Source organism: Arachis ipaensis, chromosome B06 (assembly GCF_000816755.2).
Source record: "Arachis ipaensis cultivar K30076 chromosome B06, Araip1.1, whole genome shotgun sequence".
Lineage (NCBI taxonomy): Eukaryota > Viridiplantae > Streptophyta > Magnoliopsida > Fabales > Fabaceae > Arachis > Arachis ipaensis.
In genome coordinates this window covers 7761944-7774585 of record NC_029790.2, presented here as the reverse complement: position 1 = coordinate 7774585, position 12642 = coordinate 7761944, and the positions used below count along the sequence as shown (strand labels likewise).

Sequence of the window (12642 nt, the reverse complement as noted above, 5' to 3'; positions counted from 1 at the left end):
GATGAGTGCTTCCGTCCCGTAAACTAGTTTGAAGGGCGTTTCACCCGTGGTGGATTGTATTGTTGTGTTATAGCTCCATAGTATTTCTGGGATTAGCTCCGCCCATTTTCCTTTGGCGTTGTTAAGCTTTTTCTTTATTGCCTGCAATATAACTCGGTTAGCAGCTTCGGCCTGTCCATTGGTCTGTGGGTGTTCGACCGAGCTAAAACGATGTTGTATGCTAAAGTTATTTAGAAATGATGCGAGTTTATTATCTGTAAACTGTCTACCATTGTCTGAGATTATTTCCTTTGGTATTCCAAATCGGCATATGTTGTTTTTCCATATGAAAGATCGTACCTTTTCAGCGGTTATTTTTGCCAGAGGTTGTACTTCTATCCATTTTGAGAAATAGTCTATTGATATTAAAAGAAATTTTACCTGGCCTGGCGCTACTGGGAACGGGCCGAGGATATCGAGCCCCCATCTGTAAAAAGGCCAGCTTACCTCCATGCTATGCAATACTTCGGCTGGTGTTGTCGCTACCGGGGCGTGCTTCTGACAGTTGTCACAGGTCTTGACTTTGGTTATGCAATCCCTTTTCATGGTCGGCCAATAGTATCCTGTTCGGACGATCTTTGCGGCAAGAGCTCGTCTTCCGATGTGGTTTCCACACACGCCCTCATGAACCTCGTCCATTACCTCTTTTGCTTCGTCCTTGTCTAGGCATTTTAGCAATGGTTGTGAGAAACCTCGCCTATATAGTTCTCCCGCTATGTTTGTGTAGAGACTTACTTTTCGTTTGAATTGTTGCGGGTTAAGTTCGTCTCTGGGTATGATTCCTGCATTGATGTATTCAAGGAAAGGTGTTCTCCAGTCGTGGAGGTGATTAATGCTCGTTATAGATAATAGTTCAATGCTGGGTTTTTTAAGTGTGAGTTGTGATAATGCCAATGTTCGTGTGTCTGTTCTAGTGGCAGCAAGTTTAGATAGTATATCTGCTCTAATGTTTTTCTCTCTATGCACATGTAATATTATGAACAAACTAAATTTTGAAATGAGATCCTTTGCCTTGAGCCAATACCGCTCGAGCAAGGGATCTTTTACCTGGAATTCTCCTCGGATTTGTTGAACCACCAAGAGGGAATCACAATATGCTGTCAGGCTATGTGCTTGGAGATTGAGGGAGAGCTTGAGCCCTGCTATGAGCGCCTCATACTCGGCTTGATTGTTACTCGCTAAGAAGTGGAACTGGAGGGATTGCTCGGCTATCACCTTGTCTCCCTCTTTCAGGACTATTCCGGCTCCGCTGCCTTCTCGGTTTGATGCCCCATCGACGTGTAACTCCCAAGCCTTGTTATAGTGGTGCTCGTCAGGTGTGAACTCGGAGACAAAGTCTGCTAGGATCTGTGCTTTTAGGGCCGAGCTTGATTGGAATTGGATATCGAACTCGGAGAGCTCGACAGACCATTTTGTCAATCGTCCAGCTAGTTCTGATTTTGTCAGTATCTGCCTTAATGGTTGGTTTGTTCTTACGATTATTGTGTGGCTCTGAAAATAATGTCCGAGTCTTCTTGCTGTTGTTACTAATGCTAAAGCCAACTGTTCTATTCTCGGGTACCATTGCTCTGCTAGTTGCATGACTCTACTGACGAAGTATATTGGCTTTTGTATCTTTTCTGTCTCAATGACCAATGCTGAGCTTATAGAATAATTGAAAACAGATAAATATAAATATAAAGGTTTACCGATTTCTGGTCTTTGTAATACTAGTGGTGATGACAAGATAGCCTTGAGTTCGGTGAATGTTGTCTCGCATTCTTCCGTCCATTCAATTTTTTTGTTCTTTGATATCGTCTGGAAGAAGTGATATGATCGGCTTGATACTGTTGGCAAGAACCGTGATAGTGCGGCTACTCTTCTTGCTAATTGTTGGACTTCTTTCATTGTTTTGGGGCTTGTCATGTTAAGTATTGCGTCACATTTTTTAGGGTTTACTTCGATTCCTCGTGAGGTTAGCATGAATCCGAGGAACTTGCCTCCTTGTACCCCAAAGGCGCATTTCTCTGGGTTCAGTCTCATGTTGTAAGCTCGGATCTGCTCGAAAATTTCTGTGAGGTCGTTGACGTTAGGATTTTTGTCAGTAAAGAATTTTATAAAAACAGTCGCGTTGTAGATATAGTCTCTAAACCAACAGAAATCCCTTCGTACAAACATTTTGGTTGTCACAAGTAACAAACCCCTTAATAAATTGATAACCGAAGTATTCAAACCTCGGGTCGTCTTCTCAAGGAATTGCAGGGAGGTATATTCTTATTATTGATTATGAGTTGTAAATTGGGGTTTTGGAGTTTGGGCAATGGGCACAGGTATATTTTCAAAGCAATAAAATAAATAAATAACTGTAAAATAAACTCTTGGCGAGGTATGAAGAACTGGAATTCCTATCCTGGTTATCCTTATCAATTGTAATGAGAATTGGATTTTTCTCCCACTTTGTTAACCTCTAACTATGAAGGTGAGTTAAGTGGATGAATTAATTTTTTATTCCTCAGATCCTAGTCTTTCCTTGGGAAAGGCTAGAGTTATTGGAACTCGAATTAATTCTTGAAAAATTCTAATTTTCAGTCAACAATGAGTTTGATAACTCAAGTGTCTCCAATGACTCAACCAAAGCCAAAAGGGAAGAGAATCTACTTGAATGAAAATAATTTGAATACATAAATTAAAGAGAGCAATCGTAATTCTGAAATACCTCAATTAGCATTAATTCAAAGAGTAATCTGTAACATAGAAGAATTTATAAATAAAATTGGGAAAATAATAAAAAGAACATTGAACCTGGGATTGAGAGTCACTCATAAAACTAAGAGGAATCCTAAATCCTAATACTAAGAGAGAGGAGAGAACCTCTCTCTCTAAAAACTACATCTACTCCTAAAATTGTGAATATGAAAGCTTATCCATGTATGGATGCGTTTCCCCACTTTATAGCCTCTAATTTGTGTTTTCTGGGCCGAGAACTGGGTCGAAAATAGCCCAGAAATCGCTGAAGATGAAATCTGCCACGCTGGTTTTTCGTCACTGCGACGCGTCCGCGTAGATCACGCGACCGCGTCCTTTAGCATCAGGGAAACTATGGCATATTATATATCAAATCGAAGCTCCGGACGTTAGCTTTTCAACGCAACTGGAACTGTGTCGTTTGGACATCTGTAGCTAAAGTTATAGCCATTTGAGTGCAAAGAGGTTAGGCTGGACAGCTTAGCAATTTCTCCAACTTCTTGTATTCCTTCCACTTTTGCATGCTTCCTTTTCATCCTCTGAGCCATTCTTGCCTTGTAATCTCGGAAATCACTTAACACACATATCAAGGCATCTAATGGTAATAAGAAAGGATTAAACATAGAGAACTTAAGGCCAAAGAAGCATGTTTTCAATCAAAGCACATAATTAGGAAGGCAAATATAAAACCATGCAAATAGTATGAATAAGTAGGTAGAGAGTTGGTAAAATCCATTCAAATGAGCACAAGATAAACCATAAAATAGTGGTTTATCAGTCGTCACAGTGGGATCTTCCTTGTGTTGTTTTGGCGACCATATCGTTGACGTAGATTTTCATGTTCCGACCTATTTGATTGCGGAAGATCATGTCCATCAGTCTCTAGTATGTTGCACCTGCATTCTTCAGACCAAATGGCATTACTTTGTAACAAAAATTTCCATGTTCAGTTATAAAGGCTGTTTTGCTCTGGTCTTCTGGGTGCATGAGGATCTGGTTGTAGCCAGAATATGCATCCATGAAGCTTAAACTTTTAAAACCTGATGAATTATCTACAAGCTTGTCGATACTTGGCAAAGGGTAGGCATCTTTAGGGCATGCCTTGTTCAGATCTGTAAAGTCGACGCACATGCGCCATTTACCTGAATTTTTCCTTACCATTACCACGTTTGATAGCCATGTGGTGAAGCGGATCTCTTTGATGAATTTGGCACTGAGAAGTTTTCTGGTTTCTTCTAAGGCTGCCTTTGATTTTTCTGCCCCGAGGTTCCTCTTCTTCTAAGCTATAGGTCGGATTGTTCTGTCTGTGGCGAGTTTATGGCTAATGATATTTGGGTCTATACCTGGCATGTCCGCGGGAGTCCAGGCGAACAAATCGGCGTTGGCTTGTAGCACCTTTATGAGTTCCGATCTTTTATGTCCCTGGAGAGCTTGGCCGATGTATGTGTCTTGCCCTGGCTTTGACATCAGTGGAACTTCCTGGAGCTCGTCTGCAGGTTGGGGTCTTTCCTGAGTGTCTCCTCTGGGGTCAAGCTCTGCCAGTGACAATACCTCGTTTGTGCTGTGAATTGCATTGACCTCTTGTTGAAGTTCTCGTCCTATGGCCGACCTCTTTAAACTTGCATTATAGCACTGCCGAGCTTGTTGGCGGTCTGAATGGAGTGTAGCTATCCTGCCATCCTGTGCCTGAAATTTAACACATAGATGAAAAGTGGATACTACTGCCCTGAACATGTTCAGAGCAGGCCTTCCGAGAATAATATTGTAAGGACTTGGGCAATCAACTATTAGATATTGTATATCAATAGTTCGTGATAAAGAGTCCTCTTCCATTATTATTTTTAGCCATATGTAACCCTTGATCAGGACTCTTTCTCCAGAGAATCCTACTAGTTCTCCGGATGAGGGTTGCATGAGTTTTTCAGATAATTTCATTTTTAGGAAAGTAGAGTAAAAAAGGACATCTGCACTATTACCTGGGTCCAAAAGGACTTTTCTTACCAGTAACTCGCTTGTTTGGATGGAAATTACCACCGGATCGTCCAAGTTTGGTGCTGCCGAACATATATCTGCCTAGCTGAAAGTGATGTTGAGGTCGGGCGCATCTTTGTTGTTTTGTGGTGCTGTTCCTTCGATTGCTAGCATTGCGCGGTAGCTTCGTTTTCACGCCAAAGTTGTTTCACCTCCCCCGGCGAATCCTCCGGATATACAGTTTATGATGCTTTTTGGTGGAGCGTTGTTTGACCATTTGTTGTCCTCCTTGTGTCCTGGAGCTTGATGGCGTTCTTCTCGGTCCTTGTTACCTTCTTTGTGCTTTCTTCCTTCGATGTATTTATCTAGGAGGCCTTGCCGAGCCAATCTTTCTAAGAGGTCTTTAGCTATCACGCACTCGTCAGTTGTATGTCCGTACTTCTGATGGAAAGCGCAGTGTTTGCTTTTGTCGACAAATCACTGGTCTTGGTAGTTCCCCGCCCTTGCTGGAGATTTTATGATTTTAGCGTTGAGTATCTCTTTAATTATCTTCTCCCTCTTTGTGTTGAATCTGGTGTAGTTGTCAAATTTTGGGGTGAGTTTGAAGGGTTTTCTGGAGTCTTTGATATTTACCGACCTTGTCGTTCTGTCTTCCTCCCTTCTAGGTTGCTCCTTTCTGTTCTTTCGGCTTCGCGAAGCTCTTCAATCTCCATCTGTTCTGCTGCCCTTTCTCGAAATTCTTCCAATGTTTTCGGCTTAGTTACCGCGATTGTCTCTCTGAATTTTCCGGGTCGGAGTCCGGCCTTCAAGGCATGCAGGTGGACAGCAAGGTCCAGATCGGGTATCTCCATTGTTGCTTCTGTAAATCTGGTCAGATAATCTTTCAAGCTTTCTTGGGGACCTTGGCGGATGGTGCCGAGGTAATCTGATTCGTGCATGTGTATCCGTGCTGCAGCAAAGTAGTCTATGAAGGATTTTGCCAGTTCTTCAAAAGAAGAGATCGAACCTGCAGGTAATTTTGAAAACCAAAGTAGCGCAGCGCCGTCAAGGTAAGTAGGGAAAGCTCTGCAAAGTACAGGCTCATTGTTAGGGCCATTGAAAAACATCATAGACTGAAATTTCTTAATATGAGCCCATGGGTCACCAATCCCCTTATATGGCTCGAGTATATCCGTGCTACAGCGAAGTGGTCTATAAGGATTTCGCCAGTTCCTCAAAAGAGAAGATTGATCCTGCAGGTAACTTTGAGAACCAAAGTAAAGCCGCACCGTCGACATAAGTGGGGAAAGCTCTGCAAAGAACAGGTTCGTTATTAGGGCCATTAAAGAACATCATAGATTGAAATTTCTTAATATGAGCTCGGGGGTCACCAATCCCCTTATATGGCTCGAGTGAGGAAGGCAGTGTAAAATTTTTTGGCATCTGGTAGTTGGTGATTTCTTCCGAGAACGGGTTGTCTAAGGTCAGTTTCTCCTTCGGTGGGTTGACACTTAGTAGGTCTGCGTCGCCTTTTCCTTTGGAACCATTCTCCTCACGTTTACTAGCGTTGTTTTGGGTGGATAGTTCAGCAAGGCTTTTGACTTCTGCTTGCAGCTCGGCCATCTGGGCCATGAGTTCGGCCTGAGTGAGTTAGTGAACTCCGTTATCGGCCATGTTGGAAGGTTGGGAAACCCTGCGTAGAAGAGAAATACAAAGTGCAATATAGAAAAAATAGTGGGGTTAGATTAACTCTCGGCCCTATGGTGGGCGCCAGATGTTTCGTTCAGCTTCAGCCGAGGTATATGTCTTCGGGCGAGGCTGCCTGTCTTGGGGAAGAGCTATGCGTCGCCTTAGGGATGGTCCTTAGGATTAACCTCGGCGTTGCGAAACACGGCGGCGGGAGCACCTGCAAAAAGCACTCCGACACTCAAGTCAGAAGAGTATTCAAAATGAGGTGAATAAATAAAAATGAGAGTGTATTTGTGACCTGCCTCCATATGAGTTGCTTGATTTGTTTTTATAGACGAGGGGAGTGTCTACGCTTTTGGGTTTGTTCCGATATTTTTAGTGAGTTCCGTTTGTTAGTAACGGGCTGAAGATAGAATCTGACTTGCGTGAGACTGTGACCAAGTTACGTTTGGAGTCTACTCTTGGTACCGAGATATTTGGTCGGTTAGGTGAGAAAGTGATCGTCGTGATTTGAGAGGTACACGTCAAATCCGTAAAGAAATTAAGAGAAATATAAGAAGACAGAAATGTATATATATATATGACATTTATATTGTAAATCATATTCATGTAAGGCCAGTTTATTGGCACAAGAATTTTCTTCTTTAAACTCATGGTGGAGGCTCCAACTCCTCAATTTGATGCAAAGATTTCGGATGGGCTAGACCAAAATTTCCAAAAAATGAAAATCAATTTGAGTAAATTTTCATCTCTACATGAACGTTCAGCGCCAGATCTAGTCCCAAAAAGATGTCCTAAAGCTTAGTAAACGCCACTATACAAGTGTCAAAGTTAGCACAGTGCTGCTATAGTGCTATGACATCTTTTCCTCCTTTATAGAGCCATCTAAATTAATTTAATGGATGGGGTTTGGGGCGGCTAATCCACCTGTTTTTCCATAAAGTTAATTACATTTTTCTTTATCTAAAACAATTCAACTTGGGTCAAGTTATTGTCTTTGGCTAAATAGAAAACTAGTTCATGAATCTTACCATCATTAAAGGCTCTATCTCTTTTAAAAATGAACTTATTATGATGAAATCATAGAAAATTCTTAATGATAGCGAAAAAAAAGGACTACAGGATTTCTTTCTTTAATGTGGGACTGAAAATAAATTCACCAATAACCAAAAGACCAAGGATAAGGAGAAAAACTTATTTGACCTCAGAACCGTTCTTCAAACTCTCATGTTTTATCACCGATTTCTAACCGACCAATGAACCAATTCATTTCAATAAATTTGAATTGGATACCATCTAGCAATAGTGGTAGGTCTCTCTAAAGTTAACCTATGATAAGAAAAAATTTTTTTTGAGGAAGAATGTACATGTATGACTTTTTTTTAATCCTTTTTATTATTTTGGGGTTAATAGTCAAATTCGTCTTTAAAAGATTACCTATTTTTTAAATTAGTCATCAAATGACTTTTTTAGTTATATTAATCCTTAAAAAATAAAACGTAAGTCAAATTTGTCCTTCCGTTAGTTAGATGATCACGTGTCACCAGATGATTGATTGACGTGTTAGGTAAAATTATTTATAATCAAAATAGTTTTTGAAAGTCTAAACGTAAATTATTTTCATCCCTAAAATTTTTAAAATTAATCAAATTAGCTTTTAAATATATATTCTTTTTTACATGTCAAGTGACACATGACGTACTAGGTGTCACTGACCTGACATGTCATCATCTAACTAACGGAAGGATAATTTGACTTACATTTTATCTTTCAAGGACTAATATGACTAAAAAAATTATTTAAGAACTTATTTAAAAAATAAATGATCTTTTAGAGACGAATTTTACTATTAACCCTTATTCTTTTATATTAAAAGGCATCTATAAGAAGTAAGTAAGGATAAAATTATAAAAAGGTTTATTAATATATTACAATCATAACCCCACCCCTTCGTGAGACTTGCAATTTTATATTACTTCAACTTCAACGTTAGCTTTAATTTGAACACATACATTGATTGTTCTAAAAAATAGAAAGAAATAAAATAAAATAAAGTACAATATATGTGTGTATGACTAACAAGAAAAGAAATAACATTTATCAAAATATATATATGGGAGGGAGAAGAGGGGAAGTGGAAAAAGTCCAATGTATACAACACATCCTACATGCATATATTATTTTCTGAGTTCTATCTCGGAAATACAAAGTAAATTGAAGGAAGCATATATAGAGTGAAGCATTATGATTTTCTTAAAGAAAACATGTCTCCCCTTGAGATGAATATATTATACATCAGTGCTTGGTTTTGGGCTTCTTGACGATCATGACAGTGCAATGAGCATGATGAGCACAATAGTCACTCACACTCCCTAATACAGCTCTGCAACCTCAAAGGAAACTCAATCAGCACACAGCTTTTCATACTTCATTTCAACATACTTTCATAAAACAAGCGACAGATGGTGTACCTTTTTATAGCTCCGTAACCATGGCTACCCACCACCAATACCGAAGCGTGGTGCTTCTCCACAGCTTCACAAAGAACATTTCTTGGATCGCCTTCTACCACTTCCACAATTGCATCATTCACCTAATCATCAAACAAAGATATTAATTATATTGTCATCTCACTGTATTCAGCTATCATCTGCACATTAGGATTAATTTAATTAGTTAAGAATAAAGTACTACTTTAGATTTTTAGTCTCCAGTACTTAGAATAAATTCTATTATTATTCCTAATATTTCAAACGTCCTATTTCTTTTCCAAAAACAATTAAACAGTTTTAATGTTGTTCTACGGTTAATTTTGACGTTAATAGTTAACGAAATGAGTGATGTAGACGTTAATAACGATACTAATTAAGTCATATCTTATTTCATGTATTAAAAAATGTAACCAAAACCTTCCTGTAATACTTCTTCTCTTTAATTTTTTTGGTTCAAAATCCCAAAGGAAAAGAGTAGGGGCAGCAATTTTATTGAATTTTGGCCAGCATGTAACCAACAGGAAAAGGTGAGCCATTGGATGAAATCTCACACCAATAAATTATCATTGATGGCTATTTGATGACTACTAATCACAAAAATTGCTGGCCCCTAGCATTGCTCAATCCCAAATTCTAACAATCAATCCTTCAAAATCAAAGAAAAAACTTTTATATTAGTGATCGTTAGTAGATTAATTTTATTTATATACTGAAATCGAATGCTATTGGCTTTTCAATATGCGACTTGTTTATGTCAAATTTAATAGTGAGACAATATTAAACATGCTTAAAACTTTTTTGAATTAAAATATGATATTTAAAAATTTTTAAGATTAAAATACAACGTTTCAAACATTGGAAATTAAATTAAAATTTGGATCTAAATATTAGGAACAAAATAATACATTTTTCATTAGTTAATTAATTACTTACAGATTTGTTGATGCAGAGTTGTTTAGCTTGTTCTGTGACTCTGGCAGCAGTCCTTTTAATATCGGCTTCCACCATCGGAAACACCTCAGGGGCTCCTACAACTACTTGAATTAGTACGTATCTATATGCGTATACGTATGTATACGTATGCATGGATGGATATTCGAAAATACATACGTACATACCAGGGCCTATGATGCCAACAGCGGAGGTAACAGAAGGCTTGGCAAAGACGATAACGAGCTTGAAGATGGGAGTGGGAGAGGGTGTGATCAAGTGGTCGAGGGTCCATTCAAGAGCGTAGGTGCTGTATTCACTGTCATCCACACCAACCACCAACACCTGCTTCTCTCTTTCTGGAACCTTCTTTGCGCAGCAACTTGCCATGGCTCTGATCTCTCTGCTTGCTTAGTTATTGCCTCCGATCCAAGTTAAAATAGTGTGTTATTAGTGGCGCAACTGGCTTGGTTGATTCGAATTCCAAGGTAGCGTAATGCTTATATGATTGGCATATGAATCGGGTTCATGAAAACTACCCTCCACTCCACGCTTTATTCCCGATTCTACATTCTTCTCCTAACTCCTCTGCTTTCTTATACTGACATTTGTGTTTACGTGAATGATTAAAAGTTTCATTAAGTTACTTAATAATTGTATTATTTTATGCTTCGTTCTGTGTTAGGTATGTGTTGTTAAACCTAAACAGGAAAGGAATAATCTGGAGCTTCGGATTCTAGACATGTCCACAGACCTTCATATAAAGGTCTCATACTCTTATGTATGTAATAGTAATCACTTGGTCGTTTGGCAAACATTCCTTTTTAAAAAGAAATTCTACCAAATCCCTATTCCTCAATAAATGCTTCCATAATCTACTTTTCCATGCCTTGTTTTTTGTCTTATAACTTTTTTTTTCAATAAATTAGACCGTTTTCAAAAACTCACACACAATTTACCACTTGAACTAAAGCCTCAGCGTCAGCTGCCATTCTTTCTTTCTTTCAAAAACTTTTTTTCCCTCGTTCCTAGTCACGTATAGCACAACTCCAGAAAGAAATCCCTTAAAATATAAGTGGCCCATAAATAAATAGGTTTTTTGTTAACAGAGGCCCATAAATACTATTAATGGATTCATAAATATACGGAATATGAAGCCAGATCAGGGCCAAAATAAAAAGAAGCCAGCTATACCCTATTATTTGAAGTTTTGAACTTGTCATTACAAGCTGAAAACACATGTGGTGTCAAGGACTTCTTGAATTTTTTTCCCCTGAAATCTACGAGTGCATTATTTTTATTTTCTGTTTTTATTTTTATTATTTTTTTTAAATTTTATAAAAAAAATAAAAACAAAAAACACAATTTTATTTTTACTGTTTTTATTTTTTTATAAAATTTAAAAAATAAAAATAAAAAATAAAAAATAAAAACACAAACAAAATACACCTAAAATTTCTGGACTCAATACCAAAAAAAATAAAAATTTCCTGACTTAAAAAAAAAGAAAAAAGGCCTACGAGTTTACGAATTTTGTAATAAAGAGTTGACGTATCCTATTTAGAATTGACTTAGGTGGGGACCTAAAATCAGGATCTTAGTGGTCTTTTAAAATAATATAAAATATAATGTAAAATGACTATCTTGTACTTATTTTTTTAGCAAATTTTTTATTTTAATAAATAAAATAATTATAATAATTATTGAAATAAATAATTTAAAAATATTTACCAAAATAAATATCATTCTCTTATTTCTTTGTATATATTTCGTTTATAATATAAACGAGATATATATATTTATAAATAATTAAATATAATTTTTAAAAATAATAAAAAATATTAATAATTTAAATTGGATCAAACTCTTAAAAATAGAACATTTTAAATAATAGGGAAGATGAACGATTTTAAATAATAAGAAAGATAATCAATCCATTTTAAATAATAAGAAAGATGTGGAGAAGATAGTTTAAACCCTAGCAGAAAAAGAGTACGTACTCCGTACTCAGAGAGAATGAGAGAAGGAGAGAAGGAGAGAGCGGGAACGAGTGTTTGAGGGCAAAACACAGGGAGGATGGCGGCCATGCCGTCGGAAGAGATAAGGGGGAGAGTGTGTGGGTGGGGGTGCATCCGGTGCCAAGGAAGGTTTTTCATGAGAGGGTTTTTCAAATCCTACAAAGATCTCCTTTAGAGATAAAGTCATTAGTCCAGAGAAATCGAAGGCGTTTGCACTTGCAGGATCTCTATCTGGGGATAGTATAGCCACGGTGGTGGGCAAGCAGGGCGATTCCCAACCTCCATGTGTAAACTTCACTGAAGAAGCCAAGCTTTGTTTGGCAGAGCCTTATCGAGAAGCTTTAGTGATCAAGGTTCTTGATAAAAATTATAGTTACACATCTCTTTCACACAAGTTTCGGATGGTTTGGCGCATCAAATGTGGCTTTGATCTGCTTGATGTGGGGTTTGAGTACTTCATGGTAAAATTCGATGCATGTGAAGATCGTGAGAAGGTCATGCTTGGTGGCCCGTGGTTGATTGAGGGGCACTATGTTGCTGTAAAACCGTGGGATATAGATTTTCGGCCATGTGAGCAATCCTTCGGGTCTACGCTTGTATGGGTTCGAATTTCGGGACTCCCAATCTGGTGCTATCAGGAACAGGCCATAATGCGTATTGCTTCTGCAATAGGAGTTCCCATCAAAGTGGACTTAGCCACTAAGTTGGCTGAGAGAGGACGATATGCCCGAGTATGTGTTCAAATAAATTTAGGACTGCCAGTGATCAAGCATATCATTGTGGAAGGCGTAACTCATGTA

The 12642-nt window shown here is 38.2% G+C and overlaps 2 protein-coding genes across 3 annotated transcripts in view; both read right to left on the bottom strand.

Annotated features, from left to right (window-relative positions):
• The window catches only part of LOC107646349, a 2340-nt gene extending 279 nt beyond the window's left edge, over window positions 1-2061 (bottom strand). The window contains exon 1 of the mRNA XM_016350540.1: window positions 45-2061. Within this exon, the coding sequence (XP_016206026.1) occupies window positions 45-2061 (2017 nt within the window). The remainder of the gene's footprint in view (window positions 1-44) is intronic.
• On the bottom strand, window positions 8530-10398 carry LOC107645633 (universal stress protein PHOS34). Of its 2 annotated transcripts, none has more exons than XM_016349710.2 (4): window positions 10013-10398; window positions 9828-9928; window positions 8874-8995; window positions 8530-8785 (listed from the first exon to the last, which is right to left on the bottom strand). In XM_016349710.2, exons 1-4 carry the CDS (start codon window positions 10212-10214, stop codon window positions 8698-8700), a joined length of 513 nt encoding a protein of 170 aa, XP_016205196.1. In that variant the 5' UTR covers window positions 10215-10398; the 3' UTR covers window positions 8530-8697. The 2 variants fall into 2 exon arrangements, with proteins under 2 accessions (XP_016205196.1, XP_016205197.1); XM_016349711.2 differs by having other exon boundaries at window positions 8533-8785; window positions 9828-9922; window positions 10013-10393.

Excerpts from the sequence above, each read along its gene's own strand:
- LOC107645633 (XM_016349710.2), bottom strand. The coding sequence starts at position 10,214 with ATGGCAAGTTGCTGCGCAAAGAAGGTTCCAGAAAGAGAGAAGCAGGTG. Across the intron at positions 9,929-10,012 it reads TGTTGGCATCATAGGCCCTG|TTGTAGGAGCCCCTGAGGTG; the intron begins GTATGTACGTAT and ends TAATTCAAGTAG. Across the intron at positions 8,996-9,827 it reads AACTCTGCATCAACAAATCT|GTGAATGATGCAATTGTGGA; the intron begins GTAAGTAATTAA and ends TTTGATGATTAG.